The following is a 24,764-nucleotide window of genomic DNA, read 5'->3' as shown; positions in this document are numbered from 1 at the left end:
TAGACCAAAGTCCAACTATAAGCATGGCCAACAAATATAACTCTTGATTCAAGAGAATTTTACGTCAACACTTCTGATTTATTACGTGCCAAAAACATTAGATGGGCGAAGTCACTAGATATCAGGCGGAGTATGTGATAAATATCAGTAACAAACGTGGATGTGTATGGTTAGATCGACAAAGAATGTTTAGATAGGTAACATATGCTTGTAACACACATTGGAGTGATGTATAAATTATAATTGAGATGACATCAAGAGAAGTAGAAAATATGTGCACATTGCAAGTTTGAAAAGGACTTCGTGGGAATCCTAAACAAGCCCCAATCAATTGGAGGAGTGAAATATGAACGCTCAGCAATCCTTGTAAAGGATTTGTTTCGTAAATAACATCAACCGTTTTAAATCAATCAGTCTTTAGGTGCGGTTGAGATCAGCGGATGTAGATAAAGTAGAAAAGACATGTAGAAAAGCTATAAAACTATCATTTCTATTGCAATGGGTCATAATTAATACAAAGTGTGGGCCGCCTCGGGGATTGTAGAGAGATTGTTTATGGATCTTGATGTTAGTGTTTTCTTATTGGAATAATTCTTTGTAGGCAAAAATAAAACATACTTTACAAGTGCATACATTTTGTGATCTCGAAGCAAGTGCAACCTTGAAAAATGTATCTTATTGAAATATTTTGATACTGATATTTGATGCCAACAACGCGCATGCGCTGGTTATGTTCACAAGTATATATGTCTACTTTATAAAAGTGCATAGCAACAACGTCTCTAGTCTGTTTAGTGAAACAGCTCGTCACCGCAGTTTTAAGGTACGTTTTTTTATTGTCTTTAATATAGAATACCAATTACAATTTGCACAATTCACTATTGTAAAATAATTGATTGCACACATACAGTAATTTTCATTTTTTTTTTTTTTTTTTTTGGAAAAATATATATTTTGTTGGCGGTGTGATTAAATACAAAACATGATTGTCATTGCTTTCATTGATTTCATATTTACCATTACAATTATTTAACTTTTATTTCTATTTTCATTAGTTATTATTTATTTTTATCTTTCTTGGGACATACGTCGCTTATTGCTACGTGACTAAAAATAGCTCAAGAAACAAATAAGGTGATATTATAACCGATAAACTCTAATTGAAAGGCGTGGAAGTGTGCACAAACGTGTCTCTATTTCACAATGTTTTAGTTTAAAAACAAAATATCTTACACTTTCAAAGATTCAAACAGACAGTTCAGCATGTTCGTTTTAAAATGCTCGCTCACTATCAAATTATCGGTTGCTTAAACTGGGAGCGGCCCCAGTTGAAATGGATTTTTTGCAATAATGAAAGGTACATCGCAACATGGAATGAAAATCAACTAACTATTAATGAAGACATCGATCATGTATTGCACTATTGTTCCTCTTTGTATTTATGAAATCAGGATGCAATCAGAAAACCGTACAAGCTAGACAATGGCATTTAAGTTATATGTTTCCTGTAGGTACTGAATACGAAGTGTTACACAGACAAAAGTGCCATATATATACATCATGCGTGGCCATTTTCGTGTGATTTTGAGATGAATCTCATCCGTAAATCGTATATATATAAACAATGAAAAATATTTTCGTATAATAAAACAGTCTTTGTTCTTTATCTCTATAATTTAAACAACCTGCTAATACATACGCTATTGTCACATGAACTCGGCATTTTCTATCTGGATCACGTGTCCATCATAATTACTTAGTATGTGAATCAACAAGATGTTTTGCGTTCATGGAAATGTGTCCCGACTTGTGTTTTGACTATGCATTTATAACTATTGTAGAGAATTTGGACATGGGGAATAAATCAAGCCAACAAGTGAAACCATTCGAAGATTGGGACGAAGGTAAAATGACAGTATGCAACTATGTATATACACGTAGACATTTACATGTACGTAACATTTTGTAAGCAAAATGTATCTTTAATTGCTGGTATTTCTGCCACAGTAATATCAGCTTCGTACATGCACATACTCTTGAATACTAGATAATAACTGTAAAAATAATTTAACTTCAGCTCCAGTTGATTTCCCTCCACAAGCGCCACCTACCGAGTTAGAAATTGCAGCTAGACAAATCAACCCGGCGGAGCATGACTTCCCTTTTGAAAATATTGTGTTTGAGGGCGGTGGTAGTAAAGGACTAGCTTATTGTGGAGCTGTTCGTGTAAGTTTTCTCATCAGAGACTTGGAAAACGTTTAGTGTACACGTGTTTATCAATAACGACAATTTACTAATCTAAGCACAGAGAAAAGTACCGTCCAGATGCCCCGGAAGGGTGTGCATTCTATGTTTGCATGTCCACAAGATCAACACATTGGGAAACTTTCACTAATCTATGTAATTGATTTAATTGAATTTGAAAGCATTTACTTATGTTCAGTAAAATATCATTACAATCTAGAGTTATTGCTGAAATGTTTCCTCGCTGAGAATAACTTCAAATTTTGAATTTTTTGAAAAAGACTTATATGAGCATCATTTGGAGTAACTTGATTTCCAGTAATTGCTGCAATAAATCAAACTATTTGCACACTGACAGGTCCTAGAAGAAATTGGCTTATTTCCAAGCATCAAGCGTTTCGCTGGAACAAGTGCGGGGGCTATCACCGCGGCCTTGTTGTCTGTTGGATACAACTCACACGACGTAGAGAAATTTATGAAGAAAGATCTGTCTAAGGATTTTATGTTAGGTTAATATCAGCTACGGATATCAATAGCTTGGTTGTACATAGAAGTAGTAATAATTCAGTATAACACCCACATTGAGCGAATCAATGGTTCTTGATATGGATAACCAAAATAATTTTAGGAAGCACTATGTACTGACAAATTCATAAATTAAAAGTAATTTTGTGTTTCATCAGTTAGATGATTATTGTTGCGTTTTATGTTCAGTGCCCGTATGTACCCAGCTCTGATTTTAAAGGTAGAGCAATATATTGTCAGTGACGTTAGTCCGTCTTTTGTAGGCTATTTACGTCTAATGTTCTTCCCTGTATATCCCTCATTTACATAATTATCCAAAAGTAATGACTTGTCATTTGAATCTATCTAAAGGTCAAGGTTACCTGATGGTATTATTTATCGTCGGTGTTTTTTCTCCGGTCACTGCGGTTTCCCCAACTTTTTTCGTTCTTTAAAATGACCCTTGCTATTTATAGAATGACAAGCAAACTAAACATACAAAATAAGTGCGATAAGACTAGTGGATAAAGACTTGTTACCATGGCCAACAATGGACAGCCATATGCATTTTATCCTTAAATCTAGTCATAAACAGTGTGCCAACAGACTGATTAAAGCTGGCGCTCAAAGGTATACAGACACTGACCATATGATTTATACCCCTGGTTGCGTAAGAATCATACACATGTAGCCAAATATTTGTTAGGCTAACTAGTTATTAATGATCGTTTGTTGACTGCGAAAAAAATTGCAACATGAAAAAGCATTAATATACATGCATTGAAGTTTTAATGCAGTTGAATTATGATGTAACTTGTTTTATACATGTTACTTTGAACTTCAAAAAGATATATCTTTCCACAGAAATTAAATGTATTATCCCCCGTTAAATCTAGTGATATTAATCACTTCTGTGGTGCAGTTGAACATAATTAAGTTGGTCAGAAGTGTGTATGTATCATGGCTATCCTGGTCCGTAATTTGTTAGCATGTCAATTGTAAACCTCAGAAAATGTATTATCCCCACCTGTGTCTACTTTTGTTTGACCGGATTCAACTTCAAAAGCAAACACATTGAGTATATTTTACCTTGGCATGCACATGGAGGTTGTAAACGTGCTCCTATTATTCATAGTTTTAGGAAAACTGAAGACTGGTTTTACAAAAAGTTCGACTGCTGTATTTAGGGCAAAACATGTAGCTTTACGAAAGAAAAGACATTTAAAAAACAAACTATTTTCCTTCTGTGCTCAGATACCTTTATACCATTGAATAGGGGCATTGGAACGCCTCCATATATGCCATATTTGCACGATATGTTTCACAACCGCTGCTATTTTTATAATAAATAAGAGAAGTATATTTTTCAATGATAAGAAAAAAAATTTAAGTCTATGTTCAAATGATATAATGAGGTTTTCTATAAAGATAATATATATATATAAAAAAGCAAGGAAAATGTCAATTCCTCTTTTGAAATAATATCACGGTGACATGCATATATAATATTAGTAAAAACAATATGTGTTTTATCCGATAGCCCACGAAAGTGTCTGTAAGAGAGAATTGTTACGTTAGCGGTAATGCTCTCCATGTTTTTTAAACGTTAAGGGCTTACTTATAACTTTCATAAAAGCTGCTGAGTTCACATATTTGATCTTGTGTCTGGACTGTTGGTCTTTATGTTGAGTAGTTGGTGACTTTGGGTCCCTTATCTGTCCCTTATCGGTCCCTTATCTGTACCATGTTAACTAGCAAACCGGTGCTTCATATTGGAAACTTTAGGCATTGAACAATTAACTACAAAATTATCCAAGTTATTTTATGTATATCTCATTGCAACTATTATTTACGTACAACAAACTATTCACCACTTTTATGTTATAACGAAAATGTAAGTGTCATGATCTTCATATAATCAACTGAATTTTGCCGCTTCACATTTTTACAAAATTCGATAATATGATCCCATGTATCCATTTTAGTAATCCATTAGTGCACCACTTCTTGTATCTGACACTGACCTAATGTTTTTGTAGATGTCGATTTCCTTTCCACAGATGGTTCCTTTCTGTGGAGAGTATTAACATTCATACCGAGGATCTGCTCGGGATATGGATTGAGTCCAGCGTCCCGTGTCAACGACTGGCTTGGTGAGAAATTCCGAGAAAAAACCGGTAGTCCAGACATCACATTTGAGCAGGTAAGTAGTCTACATGTGTGAAGGATTGCCCAAACGGGGTATCGACATAGGTTATACCATTTTTACCAGCGAGATGTCTCGTTTGTACCACATATAGAAATAACCAATAATGGGCTTCATAGATGTGATTTACGTGAATCAAATTGTCTAATTTGTGAAAGCTTTTTGCCAATTTTAAAAGAGTGGGTCAATGTGACTTGAGGTATATGACACACTTTTGGCTCAGTCTGTAGAATCGTGGATTTTCATGTCGGAGACTCGGATTAGACTCCTGGTAAGGTATTTTTTACAGACAGACAAACAGACAGACGGACAGACAGACAGACAGACAGACAGACAGGGGGGTAGTTATATATCCCCACCGTTGGTACCGGGGTTATTGTGGTATAAAACAACTGGGCAGGGATTTCTATAAAATATGCGTTATCGTCCACGTCCCTGTGAGCATGTCATGGTGTTACAACTATTTGCTACAACTAGTTATCTAGTCAAACCTCTAGTCTAGTCTGTACAGAATGGTTTGTGATTACGACAACGCCGCCAAAACGTTGTCACGTTCGTATTATCAGATAAATGGCTATTAAGAAAAAATATAGTTGTATTTACCTGAAGAGTGATAGACTTTAGAATATTTTATTTAATATAAACATTACACAATTGCATAACGACGTAAAAGACAATATTTCGTTTATTTATAACAGCTCTATAAATTCAATGGCAAAGAACTATGTGTTGTGGTAACCAATATCAACAATATGGCTGAAGAGTACTGTCACCCGAAAACCACACCAGATATGCCTGTTAGACTTGCAGTGCGCATGTCAATGTCAATTCCAGGTTGAAGTTTTTTTTGTTTCAGTAGAAATCTTATGCAAAAGTTTTGTTCTATTCAGTTGTTCCTAAATCTACTTTGACAAGACGTGTAACAGATAGAAATTTGTTTTAATCGTACATATATCTAAATAATATAATCACACAATGTTGTTCCTATACATATTTAACTCCTCTACCGAGTGTGTAATCGTCTTCAGAGAAAATTATATCAAAATAAAAAGACATTAAAACTATTTATTTCGAACATACTTTCATAATACAGAACTATATATGCATCATTTATTAAAATATAACACAAGCAGTACGTGTAATTTTGATAGACTTTCTATAGCTTTATGAATACCAAAATTATGAGACAAATCTCAGCAACTACGACACACTTGTTCTTCATTGATATTGGTAAAATAGACATTTATCTGAAATTAAAATGGATATCCACCTGATTTCCCGTTGTTTGAACGAAGTATGTTTTCAGGGATGTTCCATGTTGTGAGGTATAACCATGCTCGACAATCACAAGATAACATGTACATTGATGGAGGGGTCCTGTGTAATTATCCAATACACTGCTTCGATGGTAAGAGCAATTGATCGATATCCAGCTGACAATCAAACAGGTGTCATCTAAACTGTCCGGGTACCGGACGTGACTTTGCATTTTGTATTGTGAATGTACACATGCATTTGCTAGCACGAGGCGTGGCTACCATACTGACTGCTTGGCGATCGGTCAAGTTTACCTTGTATCTGTCTTCCCTATAAAGATAATTTTACAATTCCGTGTTTTAAAAATGATGCATATTTTTTTATCATTTTTTTTATCACTGAAACACTTAATATTCATCAATATAAGTAACTTCAGGCTTATGTAGCCTATCTTCACTGTGATATAATTCATTTATTCGCGACTTTGTTCTGGTTTTAATAAGCAACCGGTAAAAGACCGGTACATCCCGAAAAATAACCGACTAGACGGTGAATTTAATGAATTTGAAATGACAGGCTAAAAACTACGTTTGGCCACATCTATGCTATGAGAGTGTGGTCCCCTAAATAAACGGGCATTTTGATATAACATATGGCATGATGGTTTGTATCGAAATAGCAAGTTTTTTTTCCATTTGGCATGTCTTGGGTAATTTGTCATTCCAAAAGGCTGGTGGTTATCTATGAAGAAAGAAGACACTTTTATCCGAAAAATGCATAATATCCAGGAGATTCCTGCTATTCTTAGTAAAGGGAGTAGATTTGGAGAGCGAAACAACAAAACACTAGGCTTTCTGGTGGTGAGTTCTGCTTCCTGGCTTTTAATTCTTTCCCATTGCCTTTCTGGTCATGAACAGAACATCAATTATTACAATATAACAAATGCTATCAGACTATTAAGCAGACGATAAATAATCTTCGATGCCACTTCTGGGATATTACAGCCCAGTATGATTTTTTGGATAGCTTTAGTGATTTGTTTATCCTGCCAAGAAAGTCTATTAGCAATATAAAATATTTCAGAACCAACAATTGACATTAATGTCTTTTAGTATTCCGAGTCTGAAGCCGACAACTTCCGGTTTTACCTGGAGACACGGGCGTCGGTATATTGGAGGTCATCATCTACCCTATGCAGGTACTATTTATCAATTATGGACCTTTGTCGAGGTCCATATGATGTTATACCGCCTTGGTAGAATGAAATAATGACCGAGGGCGTAGCTTGAGGTTATTAGGATATATTCTACCATGGCAGTATAACACCATATGGACCGAATCAAAGCTCCTTAATTTTTATATAAGATATGTAGTTCCATTTAATAATATGAAAAGAACTATCCTATCATATGTTAATTACAAGAAGAACGATGGTCATAGGACGCCACCCTGAATAACTCCATGTTTGGCTAATGGCGTTACAGAAAGCATATTGACTTAATGGTTCTAAAACGGAAATATTGTGACGATATGCTGTATAAAGAACCTCACGTGACCATGTATTAGCCAATGAGAATATTGCAAAATCATCATCTCTCCTGCTCCTCAGTATATTAATGGCATTAAAGATAATAGTGATGACTAAGGCATTATATCAAATAGTGTTCCTTCTCCAAAATGTAAAATATTTTAAGGTGATGCATATTTCACGAAACAAGACTTTTTTGGGTGAGCAAAAATAGATATTTGAGACAGAAATTAGAAGTATTCAACGTAAAATATCCAACAAAAGCAGCTCCTTGTTGTAGACTGTCCTATCATCCTGACGTCACGTCGTTCTATATATCAGTAAATTTCCTACCCGGTACAGCCAATACAAATGGATTCAAGTCATATGACAATAATATAGGCTTTATTTCATGAGCGCTGAAGTCATTGGTTGATTACGTGATAAATGTTTGCAGTGGAGTATACAAATATGTTAGTCACAGATTGATGATATTTGAGCAAAATATACTGCTGTAAAGTATTTTTTTTCAAAATAAACATTTATGTTATGAATATGATATTTTGTAAGTTATGGTTCAAATCAGAAAATGTATTTTTATAGAAAGAGAAGAAGTGAATTAATTGCGAAAACGAGAGAACGAAAGCGGGTCACAGATGCCATCAATCACTTCCTTCCCGTAAGTTTGAATTAGATAAATGGATATTTTATAAATCAAAATGTTTCTCTAACTACTTCCGATTAACAGTAAGTTTGTACCACATTTGTAACATGTTCATTTGTATTTACCTCTCATAAAGATTGTGGTTAATAAATTCCCCTTTGGACACGAGAAGGTACCGAATTTCCCACACACTTTTTCTGGCCATTGCATGGGCTTTCTCATATGTTTCCGTCATGTATATATCGTAGATAGAACTGTTACATGTTAAATCGTCATATCAATATTTGACATTATGTATGGATTTGGATAACATTATAAGTTTTATTCAGATTTTAGATAAATACGATGCAAACCTAGATGGGAAGATTGATATGCAGGAATTTAGGACCATATACGTAAGTAAGAGCCAAGATTGCAAAGTGTTCCACAACCAATTCATTAACAAATGAAATTTGACTTGCTTAGTTTGAACATATTTTATTGTATCAAATATGTACAAAAGGATTGGGCACAATTTTTCCAACTCATATTAAGCCCTTTCCATACAATATTAGGTAACACATACAAAATTATACAAGATGACATTAACAATAAAATACTATTTTTGTGGAAGTGTGGATAAGGGAAGGGCAAAGATAGGATGTAAGAAGGTGCAGGTATATAAAAAGAATGTGACAGAGGCCTTCATTTATATTATCATAAATTATACTTAAGACATTGTCACTAAAAAGAAGCACTGTTTAAGACTGCATGAATTATTTTTCTAGACCCAGATGGCACAAGTACACAATCCACTACGCACAACTTTCGGCTTATCAATGTTCATCATATCTCCTTCCATGGTTTTCCTTCACTTTGTTGAATCCTTTCCTTCTGATATTTCCGTTTCGCAAGTGTCATATGAGTCGAGAAAGATAAAAGACGCAGTCTTTGATAAAGTTAAAGTAGGTAAACAGTTTATATATATATATATATATATATATATATATATATATATATATAATTATTTCAAATACACAATATATCAAATGTATCAAGTACTGAAGAGAGATATGTTGGAAAAAATTAGGAAGGCTTGCACAGTTGAAACTTGAATAGAAAGAGGTAGGTGATAGAGAATGTACAGATGTAAAATCAAAATCTTTTTGTATCGTTAATATATTTCTGAGTGTGCATACTTATTGCAAATCAATTAAATTAGCATGAAATAAGTCATCGTTTAAAGGACTTGAATTAGTTCTTAATCTAGCATGCAAAATATTAGTTTTCCTGTCTCCAAACAAATAATACGAGGGACACTTTATGTCATTTAACTTACTAAGAGGGTGTTTAGAAGCTGGGGCTGTTATACTCTGTCTTATAACAGGGTCTAAATTGTTCCAAAGTCGAAAAGTAGAGGGGAAAAAAGAACTATTATTAAGTTGAAGCCTGAAGTTAGGTACGAAGTAATTGTTAGCATTACGGAGGTTATATTCTAAATTTTGTGACACTGAAGGAGGTAGTAAAGCTGAAAGATAATTTGGCGTGAGGTTAGCTTGAATTTTGAAAAAAGCAGTAGTTTTCTCTTCTTTCTTCTATTTGCTAATGGTTCGAGTCCACTTTCTGAGTATAATGAAACCCTACTTGCATACGATGGTGAACCATTTATTATACGAATAGACTCTAACTGTAGTTTTTCTAAATTGTCTGCGTCACCGAGAGTACATCCGTCCCAAGCTTCCCAACAGTATTCTAGTAATGGCAGAATATATGCTCTGTAAATTTTGTCTAAAGTTCGTCTGTTTAACAAATACTTAAGTTTTCGTAGAACACTTACCTGTTTTGACACTATTTTTTACAAATATTTTCGATATGTTTACTCCATTTACAATTTTCGCTTATTTCGCTACATTTACATTATTAAATTTCTATTGCATGTTCAAGTTCAGAGTTGGAAATAAGTAATGCCTCTGTTTTAGAAGGATTAAAATTTACTAGCCACTTACTAGCCCAGTGTTTAATTTTATCTAAATCATTATTTATTTTTGTTTCAATTGTTTGAGGAGAAGCATCAGCGTTATCAGCTATGTCATTAATATATATAATGAATAAAAGAGGGCCTAATACAGATCCTTGAGGAACACCGGCATTGGTTGATTTAACTAAAGACTTCGTATTTCCCACAAAAACTTGCTGTTGTCTATTACTAATATAATTCTTAAACCACTCTAACAATTTTCCGGAAATGCCATAATTTGCTAGTTTCACTTCCAATGCCCTGTGCCATACACGGTCGAACGCCTTTGAAATATCACAGAAAACTAAAAATGAAGGACTCTCGTTTCTATGTTTTCGCAAAAGGTGTGATATAAATAATAATTTGATGATCTGTCGAATGACCTGGCTGGAAACCTGAACTTGCTTAGCATAGCATTATGTATATGTTAACGTGTTGTTACTCACTATCATCTCATTACAAATCACAAGTCCTATGTGGATTATGATAAGGTATTTCATTATTGTACGAATTGCCGAATATGATACATAATCTAATGAAAACTCCAAAACTCGGCACCTTCTTGAATAAGCTTCGTTGTTAATCCCATCAATATTCGTCTCATATATCATCCTGAAGGAGTGGTTTTTCATTTTACAATTTCCCAATAGTCATTGCATTTTCGAGAGATAGTGTCCAATATACTGATCAAGGACTCTTATTTTTATCTTCATGGGCTTTTAATTGTACCATGTTTTATGGTACATTAACAACATGATCTCATCGTGATTATGGATGCTCCGATGGTATTTTTAACTTATTCATTATAAGATATCATAACGCATGCTCGCGCCGCTTGGTGCACATGTCTCGAATGAATTGTTTAGTTTGAAACGATGCGCTCGAAACATGTTAATTGTTTGGGCGTGTAATGGGATTTCTTGTATCTCATAGGACACGGAATATGATGTAAGGCAGAATAGGTTTCTGATTCAAACATGATTATTTCCATTTTTATACTTTGATTAGGACCACCTTTCTGGCTTGGACAGGGCTACATTGTTTGGACATTTGGATGAACCAGATGCTGTATTTGCACAACTGGACAAAAATGGAGACAAAGAGGTTTGGATATGATTTTGTTTGTTTTACCTATATATACCGATATTTTTATCTATATATACGTGTGTGTGTGAACTTTTCATGGTTCGAGTGCATGCAGTTGGTGTTATTATTATTGAATATAAGAATGTGAACATGACACTGTTTCAGAAATATTATTTGCGTAAATGCAAAATAAATGTGATGCAAATTGAGCAGCTAAATTGATTGTTTTCAAACAAAGACTTACGCTGAGACTCACAATTAACTCATTTTACGGTTACAATACAAAGCAAAACAGTTATACTCGTATATATGTATACCGCGTTATAGTGCTTAAATACCAAAAATCGTTCATATTTGGCCAAGTATCACATTAATCAAAGAATAGAAGAATTGATGCATTTTGACAATTTAGTACATATTATTACTTCGATCTACAACAGTATAGTTGATATCGATCATAACTCTGCTTTATGTAAAACGTACACGTATACTCTTTTAAACTCTTAACTTGAAATGAGCGTGCATCCCTGTGAGGAAGGCTCAAGGTTCTGCCCCCTGGACGAATCATTGAACAGCCTAGTTAACGTCAAACTTGCGGGTTGAATTCAGTGACGTAAAATTTTATGTATAGACCCTAGTTTAAAGTTCAAATTACGTAACCCGAGTTAAAACTACCGCCGTTTTGCTGAAACATGCACAAATCGTGTGAATTCTAGAGTTTCCCGTGAACGCGCTCAAGTGAATGGTAGTTTATACTCATGTCTGGCGCGTAGCAGGAAGTAAATGGCACGACAAAATGAACTCGAAATAGTTGACTCGAAAATATCGACTCGAAAATCGATAAACAATCATCAACATCAAATTGATTAAATACGGCTACCTTTTTACTATTTACAATAAAAATTGATTTGCCTAATTCGTATGTTAAGATATCTGATATAAGATTGCAATCAATTTCCAACAAGGTGACGTTCCAGGAAATCCTGCAGTACATACATCACAGAGGTCTGGCTGTCAATCAACTCTTCCTTGGCTATAAGCGACAGGACGTAGCTGGCATTGTGTCTTACGGCGGAGCAATATTCAATACAATGCTTCTCAATCTTAAACGCCTCTACATGGAAGTAAGTCCTTTGTTGTGCATGCACAAAATAAGATTGACGATCTGACTGTTAAACATTTGCGAAAGTAAAGGACAATTACCTACTGAACCGGCATTAAAAATAAACCCTTCATAATGGGAATAATTCATGTATCACGTGATACCCTGTAACGTTTGTGCGGGACTAGTATCGCCAGTGGTGATACAACGTTTCTCCGCTGAAATGACGTTAGCCCGGGATATCATCCTATCATTCTATCACCAATAGAAACAATAGTCCCACACAAACGTTATCAGGTATCACGTGGTACGTGAATCAGTCCCATTTATTTTTCACCTTATCATTGTTAAAAGATCGTGAAGAGCATAATTTATTATCATGAATATTTGACAATCGCAGTACACATAATTTTTTGGGTTTTAGAAGAAACTTCTACTTAGATTAAACCTGGCGAATTTAGTAAATCTTTCCTCAAAAGTAATGGATTAGTAAGGGAATGTATGATATCGACATATCACCTGATTATATGACGACAGACAACAGCGTCCAAAAACGAAAGTTGGAAGGGAGATAATTATATAAAAGTAACATGAAACAAAAGAACACTGGTCGGAGTCACATATGCGCTTCTGACCAGACGACAAACTACAAGATAGATTCATTGTTACAGAGTAAGTTACCATTATTAGGAAATCATTTAGATTTTTTTTAATATTTATTCAAAATGCTTGACATATACATATATATTTTAATAACGATATTTTTCTTCAGTAATTTGACGAGATCACTTATGTTGCAACATTTTTCAAAGGTCTGTTTTATTATAAAATAAATTATATAAAAGGATGGAACGGGTGTTAAACTGAACAATTGTGTAGTAAATTGTATTTAGGGTCCTAGAATTCCGACATTAAATACAACGTTTAGAAACAAAGAGAAAAATGTCTATTTCCATGACAATGTGTTGGCGGCCGGTATGCCAATTACACTGAAGAATACAAATATAACATATGCTATAACTCCTAAATGTAATGAATTTCTCATAAAATTAATACACATAACTTAAAGGGAGTTAACTGATTCTTTGTATAACAGCATGCGGACGTCGATCGCACAGTAGGAATAAACACCGGACACATTGAAACTTCCGACTTTGACCTAGAGGACGAGGACATTGCCTTTTTGCTCGAGGTATTAACCACTTTATACAAAATGGTTTAATAACGTACACTATTGTACTACAGCTATATTATGTAATATAAACAAGCTTGCTGATCTTTAATATCAAATGTTAAATGCAATAACATATTGATGAAAAAATCATATAAATACATGAAAGATAGTCTGTAATATCTATTTAAGATTACTTTTTCAAAGTGAATCAAATTCAAGCCATATTTTTGAAAATTCTCTGGTTGGAAAGTTTGGTTTCTGTAATATGTATTACACAACCAGTGAATATTTTATGTGTGACGTTTTGATGAGTAGCACACTGTGTACACTGTCAACTTAATCAGTTTACTGATATATCAAAAATTAAAGATTTTAGTTACAGGAATATTGACTACAGATAACTTCAACTGTTTTTTGTTCTTTTCAGCAAGGGAAGAGGACAACCATCGATTTCCTTAAGATGTATTTGACCAAGAACAGAAAATCAGTTTAGTGTAAATATTAACCGATACAGCAGTATTCTTTACTCTAATTAACTGTGTGTTATGTAATAATGGTTCTGGACGAAATCACATTGTGCTGCTTTGCTAATAGCCGTGAAAAACGCTGAAATGAAACAACTGATTAAATATCCAAACCTCAGTATACCGAGTGGTCCATGCTGTACTGGCAAAAGAGCGACACTAAAAAGTACTCACTTTCATATGTATTTCAAAAACAATCTTTTGACATTTCTTCTACAAGATAAAAATAAGTCAATGTGTTAAATGTGTGTGTTTCTTGGGATTCGCTGGTCGTTTCAGAAAAATGACAACGTATTTGATACTGTTACGGAACCCCACTAATTAGTGCAGTAAACATCAAACTTTCTGTCGATAGGAAGTATTGATAGGTTCCCTGTGTGTCTTTATGTGGAATATTACGTCTAATTCTTAGAAGTGGACAGTGGTCATCACAAACAGATGGTAGTATTATGTAGCAATGTACAGTTCTTTACATTTAGACAAATGCTTTGAATATGTGAACACAACTACAGTATTGAACCTTTATTACCTGGTATATCCCATGCAAATGTATACAATGTATATATTTTCAATCTACGCAACATTTGCAATGCTAAAAAGTTCTCCAATTTGGACAATTATTATGTTACTTAATGTTTTTTCTATCCTATAAAAACCATGGTAACCAAAGAATTTTTTTGCATGATTGCAAAAAAAAAATCAAAAAAAATCCTGATTTTAATACCAAATTCCACCCCTCTACATAGATTTTATTTCTTAAAAACATTTAAAAATTAAACATAGCAGTTTCGTTGGGGGGAATGAGTCCATTTCGATATATGTTGATTAGTGATATACGCAATCGTCCCTCATAACACGGTTTTTAATTTCTGCTGTTACAAGATTGAGTGTTTTTGACTTACACACATTCGGAAACCCTCTAAACCATTAATCTCGAACCCATTTGCGGCAATTTCTTTTTGTAAATGTGAAGCCTGCATGACATTTACCATATTGGTTACAATTATTGTAGAACAAATCGAGTTTCAATTTTTATACATGTCTTAAAACAGGGGCTTAAAAATACCACCCATGGTCATTCACTCGTACTCTACATTGCAAACCTACTATTGATCTGTGCCAAAGAGGAGGTACTGTAACTGTGCATAACATATACGCGATAGGTCATCTCTCGAAAGGTTTTTCAGTTCGGACACCTGTGAAATTCTTAGAAGGCTGCAAATTTGTCAATAATTTGGTTTATATTGTGTATCATGTTTGTAGCTATGACACCAATCACATTTGAGATTAGTTGAAATTTAAATTAATAAATTACTGGTCAGGTGTATTCGTATTTGCTTGCCTGGGATCTACGTATTTGTATATTAACAAAGCTCATATTTCTTAATAGGAATTTTTCATATGTTTTAGTTGTAATTTGAGTTTATCTATACAACCTATTGTCTTGTATCAACTTTGTTAACATATACTCTAAGGACCTGGTAATTTGTATTTGATAACCCTACATGTACATATGAACAATGTACAATTAAATATTTAATATTAACATCATAAAGAGCTCTGTGGAACTAATATATAAAACAAAGATATATTAACAATTATTTTCGAGTATCTGTCGACAATTTTCTGTACAATTATACTAAAAATCAGTTTAAGTCGGGGAGTCAAAATAATTACCAGTTACGATTTGGTATTTAAAGTCTGGTAAATTGAAAAAAATGTATGACTGAAGTACAAGTACCTTGTATTATTATATAGGATACGTGTATAATTGCTTACGTGTCTGCAATTTTAGACGGGCTAATTGAACGGAACTTAAAACCCCTTTATGCATCGGTCTTCACGGGTACATACAGGTGAATAGATGTCGTCTTGCAGAACAATAATTTAAATGTTAGAGCTATTATTTGAGTTCAGTAACTCAGATTAGGGAAATGCTATATATAGAGCAAGCGGTGAAATTTCGTTCTTTTCGCGGATAGGAAACCGCACTGTAAAGAGATAAAAGAAACACAGCTCGTGCATAACGTCATCACAAGAGGGAGTGGACTAACAGTGGAAACGGTCCATAGCTAAAGGTAACTTTTCACTGCCTATGTCTCGACACTGGGAATATCTTTTTTGTTGACCTCGCTCCACCATGTTTCTTTTCCAGTAAAGATTGACAAGGATTTAGCTGACGTATACAAGTTTATTATTTGAGTTCAGTAACCCAGATTAGGGAAATGCTATATATAGAGCAAGCGGTGAAATTTCGTTCTTTTCGCGGATAGGAAACTGCACTGTAAAGAGATAAAAGAAACACAGCTCGTGCATAACGTCATCACAAGAGGGAAAGGACTAACAGTGGAAACGGTCCATAGCTAAAGGTAACTTTTCACTGCCTATGTCTCGACACTGGGAATATCTTTTTTGTTGACCTCGCTCCACCATGTTTCTTTTCCAGTAAAGATTGACAAGGATTTAGCTGACGTATACAAGTTTATAATCCATGTTGTAAGTAAGTCGTGGTAGTGCGTGCATTTTGGGTATTGTTTTACCTGATTTCTGTCGTCGAGGTCTTTGAATATGCCATAGGCATCTCTAACCCATTTGTTGTAATATAGCTTACTAGCTGATTCCTTGTTGAATTTGAAACAAAACTAAAAAAAACTAATAATACTTAATGCTGCTTTTTATGGTAATGCGTGGTGAACTGAAGTAAAATCGAACATTTGAAACCATTGATTTCTACAGTGGCTATCTATATCCTACAGCAACAATACAGATCTATCAAAGAAAATACCGAATTAATGTTAATGCAGCAATTCGAATTACGATTCGATCCATGCAATGTTACAATCCACTTAGAAAAAAAAATAACGCATTTTTAATATATATTTCAAAGTGTATATAGGGTGCATGTTCCTTGCACTTTAAAACAAAGAACTATAATTTTCAAAACTGTTACTTAGTGATTAAATTGTTGTATTCAGGAGCTGATCCAGAAAAGTCAGGCCAGCGCTTGTTCAAGCAAAATTACTACTGTACAATATATTGTTGTCTGTGGAATGGCTGTCATGTCCGGTGTATGCACACCATATACACTGTACCATCGACAAACAGGGGCTTGGTACATTTCCATAACGATGAATGAAGTTAAAGGTTTTATTCTTCGTCACTGGTGTCGAAAAATCTTTCCGTCCGGATTTTTTCTCCTGTATAATACTAGTTATCTAACCACTAATGAGCTGAAGTTTTATGAGTAGAATTATTCTGTAAGTGGAAGTAAATTAGACAGTCCATTTAAAGCAATCAAAATGGAAAATAACTACCGACGAGTCGAAAAAATTGTCGCTGTACAGTTTTCCAGCGCGTCAGCGTCAGGCTGTTATTAAATACACGTGTATAGATTTGTCATTTACAGGTAGTGTTGTATAATCAATTCTAATGAAACATGTGTTTTCACAATGCTTATCGGGTATCCAGTACAGTTATGTAAGCAAGCAGCCATGCATGTTAGGTCTAGTTGCCTCTGAGAAGCGCGGTGTTAAAAGAACACCTCTTCACCAATGAAGTCTTTATGATCAATTAAACAGTATAATAATAAGAAACTATTGTTAAAGAACTAGAAAATTTGTATGAGATAACATCAGAAAAACCACAAGAATGCGCACTGTCTAGACAAATTCGGTAGCAAAATTGCAGGAAAGGAGTGGTTGCAAAATCCACCCACGCTCGAGTTTTTAAAATAATCTTGCAGTCTAGGTTCATTACTACTTTATATGTGCTTTTAATCTCTTGTTGAATTTTTTAAAAACGTATAAAGGCCTAAAATGATGTTTTCTAACATTTTGGGTATGTGTACCTTTTATACATATTTATTGTCTTTTAAGTATTTCTGTTAATTACATACACTTCTTTCTTTATTTTATACCTATTTATAATGGCCGAGACACACCAAAGTCTGTAAAAGTGGTAGTTTCTGCTCCTGCTTAGCGCTCAGCAAAAAGGGAGTGGGACGACTGGTTCGCCCGTTGTCAGTATAATGTGACCGGGTGGGGTGTGTTGCTTGGTGTCTTCGGCGGCATGCTTCAGTGATATAGCACTATAAAAAGGGCAAAAGTTCCACTATACAAGAAGACACAACATGAATATACCGCAGTCTCCCGAAACACTCACCTCGCACAACATACAAGCAACACACCGCATACATGAGAGGCCGTCCTTACATGACCATAGCTGTTAATAAGACGTTAATTAATCAAACAAACAAACAAACATAATGATATTTACTAATTATTTTGACTACAAATTGATATTTCAAGTAAAACAAAAAAAAAAAACAAAAAAAACCCATATGTATGAATTTTCACTCATATCTAAAAAAATTCTAAATTTTCACCATTCAGAGTTTCCCATTTTGTTACCATGGAAACCAAGCATTTCGGAAGTGTTTCCATGTTAATATGCATACTTCATAACCTCTATATACCAATTTTCATAGATACTATCTTGTACGTACAAGATACTAAGTTGTACGTACAAGATACTAAGTTGTACGTACAAGATACTATCTTGTACGTACAAGATACTAACTTGTACGTACAAGATACTAACTTGTACGTACAAAATAAATAAAATTTTGTAGTGGCCCTAATACGCCGCCGTAGATAAGCACATACATTCAATGTTATTTAAATGTTTATTTCATTATCTTTGTATGTTTAAAACATTATAATTTTACCTCGTGCAATTCTAGAGAAAATAAACGGGGTTGCTAATTTGACAGTGTGATATGGAAGAAATTAGCAACTATATTTATGCTACAAGTAATTAGTTTGGTTTGATCAAACAATAAAGGATGTAGAGTCTAATAAAAAATCATAATAAGGAAATTTGCTCATTCTTACAGACCAACGTTTGCAGTCTAATTCAACTATTCTGATTGGCTTATTTCATGACATCGTAAGTTGTGCGTCTCCTTTAAGAAACACTTAACATTAAAAACTTCAATTATACATTTCATATAGCGATATGTGACTAAAACATAATAAAAAGAATTACTCACCTAACTTTTCAACGTTCAGTAACTGAATGCCGGGTATGTCGGCCATTATATTTAATGAAATGTTACCAACAGATCAGATGAGCTATTATTGCATATTTGGCCATATGACCTTTGACACCTAATGTTGACCCCACCGCATGGTAAACAAAATTGACACCATCATTTTTCCGAAAGAGGATGACCTACTGAACATTTTGGTATATGGTGTCAAACTTCATCAAGAAGTGCCCACGGAACCCCTAAACCCGACATAAGCCACCGGACTATACCCCTTTCAGTGCATGAAAAGTCGTTTATACAATTCAACAAATGTTGATCATACCAGTTATAAATCCAGTTATCACGTCCTTGATTGATGTCGCTACGTTGAACTGACAACCTAAAGTAATATTCATTTAATGGGTCGATGAAATGAATATTTCTATGCGCAAGTAGTGAAAAATAAGTTATATGGTGAATCAAGAGCCAAATCGCGAACTTGTGGTAGGATTTCTTAGGAAAAATCTTTACATGATAATTTCAGGATTTTCAAAACCGTATATGGAAAAAAATTTTAACACAAGATCTTACAAGCATTGGATGGTATAATTTTATATATTTGATATGGTGTGATTCCCCACAAGAAGGTCGATATATAGTATATCGACACCATGTTATCACTTTTTTTTACAAATATAAAATTTTCTACATGTGCATTGTAACGTCGCAACCAGGTTGATATTGCGCATATGAACTCCACTGTCCAGGAAGGCGTTCATCTGGTGCCCTATAACCATCGTTTCCTCAACATGCACATCAAAACACCTTTATTAAATTAGGAAAAAAACACGGATCTATACCTAATATAAAAATATGGACTTTTGATTTGCATATTATGGTGTTATACGTCTCTGGTAGAACCTTGAATAATTAAGGCACCGTCCTCGGTCCTTAGGGTGATAATAAGTAATATTAGCCTCAAGAAATGACTATGAAAAACAAATATCACACACATTTGCATGCATTACGACTAAAAGATGAAGCTAGCATTTACCTCAACAAATGTTCATATTTAATAAATATTAAATATATATAATAATATATATTCAAACTATTTTCAGTATTGGTTCATAAAGCAATAGCCTCAGACATGACCACAATAAGCGCTATTCTGTATAACAATGATTTCATCTTATGGCTACTCTGTATAACAATGATTTCATCCTATGGCATGACGATATAAATATGTAGCATAAAAGGCATTTATAAAAAATATGGTTAAATATTTTCATCATTGCGTTGAACATACATCATAATTAATTTTTCAAAGTGCGTTAAGTTTTTAAAGTGGGTTGTAGAAATGCAAGTGTATTTTTTTCTAAAATGGTGTTTTAAAAAGTTGCTTGTTATAACTTGAATAATATATATTGATATTATTTTCTGTGACTGCACATATGTGTATTTACATTAGGGCACTAGTAATTTTAAAATATTTCGTGTGATATCAACATTCGACTTGCAAAAGCTTCATTCATTCAAGTGCAATTATTTATTTACATATGTGTACCATTGTAATACATCAAATAACACATAAAGCACGGAAAACTAATGTTACGTTAGAGTAGATCAAGAATGTTTGGTAATGTATGTGTGCGTTACTGATTGAAGCTGACAAAGATAAACTTAGTGTTTAATGTATGTTCTAACAAAGCAGATACTTTTATGATAATCTGATTGTTTATGGTAATAATCAGTGTTTTTTTACGTAGTAAGTGAGAGTACATACTGCATTATGTATGGTTACAGTATATGACTTAGCGTGAGAATGTAACAGAGCACAAATATCGTGAGATAATGTCTCAATGTGACACAAACATTGGAGATAATGGGTCATAAAAAAACCCTGAGAGCTGACAAACCTGTTTACACGAATCTTCACTCGCAGACAAAACAACATTTACCTTAGTTATTACGAGGTAATCTTCACTCAATACATCTGTAGGAAGGCATTAAAGCGCATGCGCTGGTATTGCTGAATCTATACCTCGGGATATGTTTTGTTAAAAGATAGTTACTCTATCACTAGTGTGTAACAAGGTGGCTGAGAGAGTTTGAGGTAAGTTTGGAGCTGTATTATAGATACAGTAATGTATCCATATTTACATAGTTTACATTACTGTAATTTGCACAATTTACAATGATGTTATGTAGAAACAAGTAATAAGTAATATACATATGCACCATTTTGCACTAATTTTTCTTTAAAAAAGTGACTCATTCATGTGGAATGAATTATATATTCAACAACCACTAGCTGTGTAACCTCTAACTACGGGTAATTATCGTGGTATTAACGAATTGTATACTCGGAAAACTTCACTACTGCAACATATCCACATAAGGACTATCGGATGTGTAAAAACAAACTTAAAAAATGTCGCTGCTGTAATGTAAGGGTGGGGAGACCTATGTAATGACCATTGAAACAGGTGTCGATTTCATGATCAATGAGTCCGTAGCACACATCTGCAGAGACAAAAAAAATATCAATAAAAAACAAGTTTTCTTCATTATTTCTTCCCTAACAATTGTTGTGGAGAAGCGTGCGGCGAGTGTGTTTATCTACATGATCTATTAGGTTGCAACAAAAGACACATGTTTCATTTTACAAAATAAAATCATGATATATGTAAATAAATTTTTCGTATATATAAGGGATAGAAACCTGTTTAGTTCATTTGAAATTCTGGGTACTTCTAGGTAGTTTCTAGACACTTTTTATGACTGAAATCAGCAATTTTTAGCTGAAAATTTGAAGTAATTCACCATTCACATGGTAATTCTTCTCCATCCAACAACGGTTGAGATTCAATAATGCTTGGAAAAAACGTTGTTACAATAGACATTTCTAACGTCGCAGCAGATACGGACTCCGAGGCCAACTACGACTGTTTCAGGGATCATCTCAAAAATTAATATATATTTTTGCTCGGATGTCGCCGCGAGGACATCCAAACCCTGTATAATTTTGTAAATATGGTAAAGATAAGGGACCGATAAGGGACAGATAAGGGGCCGAAAGTCACCAACTATTCAACATAAAGACCAACAGTCTAGACACAAGATCAAATGTGTGAACTCAGCAGTTTTTATGGAAGTTATAAGTAAGGCCTTAACGTTTAATAAATATGGAGACACTAGTCATTAACGTAACAATTCTATCTTACAGACAATCATTTTCGTGGGCTATCGCATAAAACATATAACGATTTTACTAATTTTATATATGCATGTCACTTTGATATTATTTTAAAAAAGAGGAATCGGCATTTTCCTAGGTTTTTGATATATATTGTTTGAAAAGAAAACATCATTATATTAGTTGAACATAAACTTGATCTTCCTGCAAATTATCAATCTTGTCATTGAAGAATGTACTTCTCTTATCTTAGACTATTATAAAAATAACAGCGGTTGTGAACCATATAGTGCAAATATGACATATATGGCGGGGTTCTAAAATAAACTCTTAAAGGAATTGCTCTATACAAGCATGGTTAGCATAAAAGCGAAACCAATCCCTATATTTACACTCGTGCTATTTTTTATTTATAATTCATGCAATAACAAAATAACTTTCAGAGATAATTGTATTTAATTAGATCGGATATTTAAATATGTATTTACTTTTAGTAAAGGTTAATATAATGCATAATTACATGAAGTATTTGTACTCGGCCATATGTGTGAACTCGGTGACCGTCATTGTGCAGCGAGGCGAAGCTGACGCACGCTTGCACACTGGTGTTTGTCAAAACACCGGTGTTCAAGTAGCTCGATGTGTTTGAGATTGTCGTCTGACTTGACGGTATTGCATCCTTGGGAGCCCTGTGATTATATAATCTAAGGTAGATTCATCAATATATGAAACAACTTCACTTGTGTAACTGACTTATGTCAGAGGACCTCACGCCCGTCCATACCAAAGACTCGATCGTAGAACGAAGACAGACACATAGGTATTTGTTTACATTTGACATCCACCATTTTGAACAAAAATGAAAGCACTGCACGTCGGGATATTTTTTCCCGTTTCTTTAATACAACTGTTAATTTAAAAAAAAATATTTGTATTATATATAAATATAATATATATACTGTTTACATTTTTCCAAAATTCTATGAAAAACAAAATTATAAATGTAATGTACGTCAAAATGTAAACAAAGGCATGTGTTTCTTTTAAAAAAGTAGCCCCTATACGTTGCATAGAACATTTTCATACGCAAGTTCAAAGTTCAATGTTACTATGCAGTTATGGTAAACAAACTCGGCTAGTATCTGCGTATAGTTAACAAGCCTAACAAGTGTAAATATGATGGTTACATTTACAAATTGAAATGCTAACAAGTAACGAACCAGGGATGCTACCTAAGCATGTTCAACTGTACCAAAGAAGGGATTTATATCACTAGATTTAACGGGGGATAATACATTTAATTACTGTTATTACTTTGGATAGGTTTATTCTTTTAAAGTTTAAAGTTACATATATAAAATAAGTTACATCAGAATTCAACTAAATTTAAAGACCAATGCATGTACATACATAAATGCTTTTTCATGTTGCAATTTTTTCTCGATCAGCAAACGATCCTTTATATCAAGTTAGCCCAAAGACTTGGCTACATTGCATGTTTTTTTACGTAACCAGGGGTATAAACTGTATGGCCAGTGTATGTATACCTTTGAGCTCCAGCTTTAATCAATATGTTGGCACACTGTTTTTGTCTAGATTTGAGGAAAAATACAAATGGCTGTCCATTGTAGGCCACGGTTGCGACAAGGCTTTATCTACTAGTTTTATCGAACTTATTTTGTATGTTTTGATTTTGCTTTTCATCCTATAAACATAAAGGGTCATTTTAAAGCACAAAAAAGTTGGTGAAACCGGAATGTCCGGAGGAAAAAATACCGACAATAATTACACTATAAGAATAGTATTAGGTAACCTTGACGTTAGGGTTGATTCAATTGACAAGTCACTACTTTTGAATGTGAAATGTGTGGATGAGGGTAATACTGGGAAGAACATTAGACATAAAAGTAGTCTACAACAGACGGATTCACATCATTGACAAAATATTTCAATATCTTTAAAAATCAAAGCTGGATACTGAACATAAAACGCAAGAATAATTATCGAACTGATGAAATAATTTTAAATTTATGGATATCTGGCATTCGCTCTCACTGTCAGTACATAGTGCTTCCTAAATATATTTTGGGCATATATAACGAACATAAAAATCAAGGATCATTGATTCGCTCAAATTGGTGTTATAATGACTTATTACTATTTCTATTCTTGTAAGTACAACCATGATATTGGTATCCCTATACTGATATCGACCTAACTTAAAATCCTTAGACAGATATTTCTTTATAATTTTCTCTACGTCATGTGAGTT

The 24,764-nt window shown here is 33.9% G+C and overlaps 2 protein-coding genes across 3 annotated transcripts in view; both read left to right on the top strand.

The window, feature by feature from the left end:
• Positions 1–478: 478 nt before the first annotated feature.
• Positions 479–15,589, top strand: LOC138323420 (uncharacterized). Of its 2 annotated transcripts, none has more exons than XM_069268040.1 (15): positions 479–567; positions 1,842–1,904; positions 2,078–2,226; positions 2,603–2,753; positions 4,809–4,951; positions 5,653–5,788; positions 6,261–6,362; positions 6,941–7,071; positions 7,324–7,409; positions 8,322–8,397; positions 8,712–8,777; positions 11,387–11,482; positions 12,430–12,588; positions 13,663–13,758; positions 14,168–15,589. In XM_069268040.1, the coding sequence occupies exons 2-15, from the start codon at positions 1,853–1,855 to the stop codon at positions 14,231–14,233; spliced, it is 1,509 nt and encodes a 502-aa protein (XP_069124141.1). In that variant the 5' UTR covers positions 479–567; positions 1,842–1,852; the 3' UTR covers positions 14,234–15,589. The 2 variants fall into 2 exon arrangements, with proteins under 2 accessions (XP_069124141.1, XP_069124132.1); XM_069268031.1 differs by lacking the exon at positions 479–567 and adding an exon at positions 619–823.
• Positions 15,590–16,419: 830 nt separating this feature from the next.
• Positions 16,420–24,764, top strand: part of LOC138321598 (uncharacterized protein YqhO-like) — a 79,907-nt gene continuing 71,562 nt past the window's right edge. Inside the window, exons 1-2 of the mRNA XM_069265415.1 lie at positions 16,420–16,633; positions 16,711–16,760. The gene's annotated coding sequence lies outside the window, so the exon portion shown is untranslated. The remainder of the gene's footprint in view (positions 16,634–16,710; positions 16,761–24,764) is intronic.

This window comes from Argopecten irradians, chromosome 1 (genome assembly GCF_041381155.1).
Source record: "Argopecten irradians isolate NY chromosome 1, Ai_NY, whole genome shotgun sequence".
NCBI lineage: Eukaryota > Metazoa > Mollusca > Bivalvia > Pectinida > Pectinidae > Argopecten > Argopecten irradians.
Note: the sequence above shows the minus strand (reverse complement) of the source record. Positions and strands in the feature narration are given on the sequence as shown.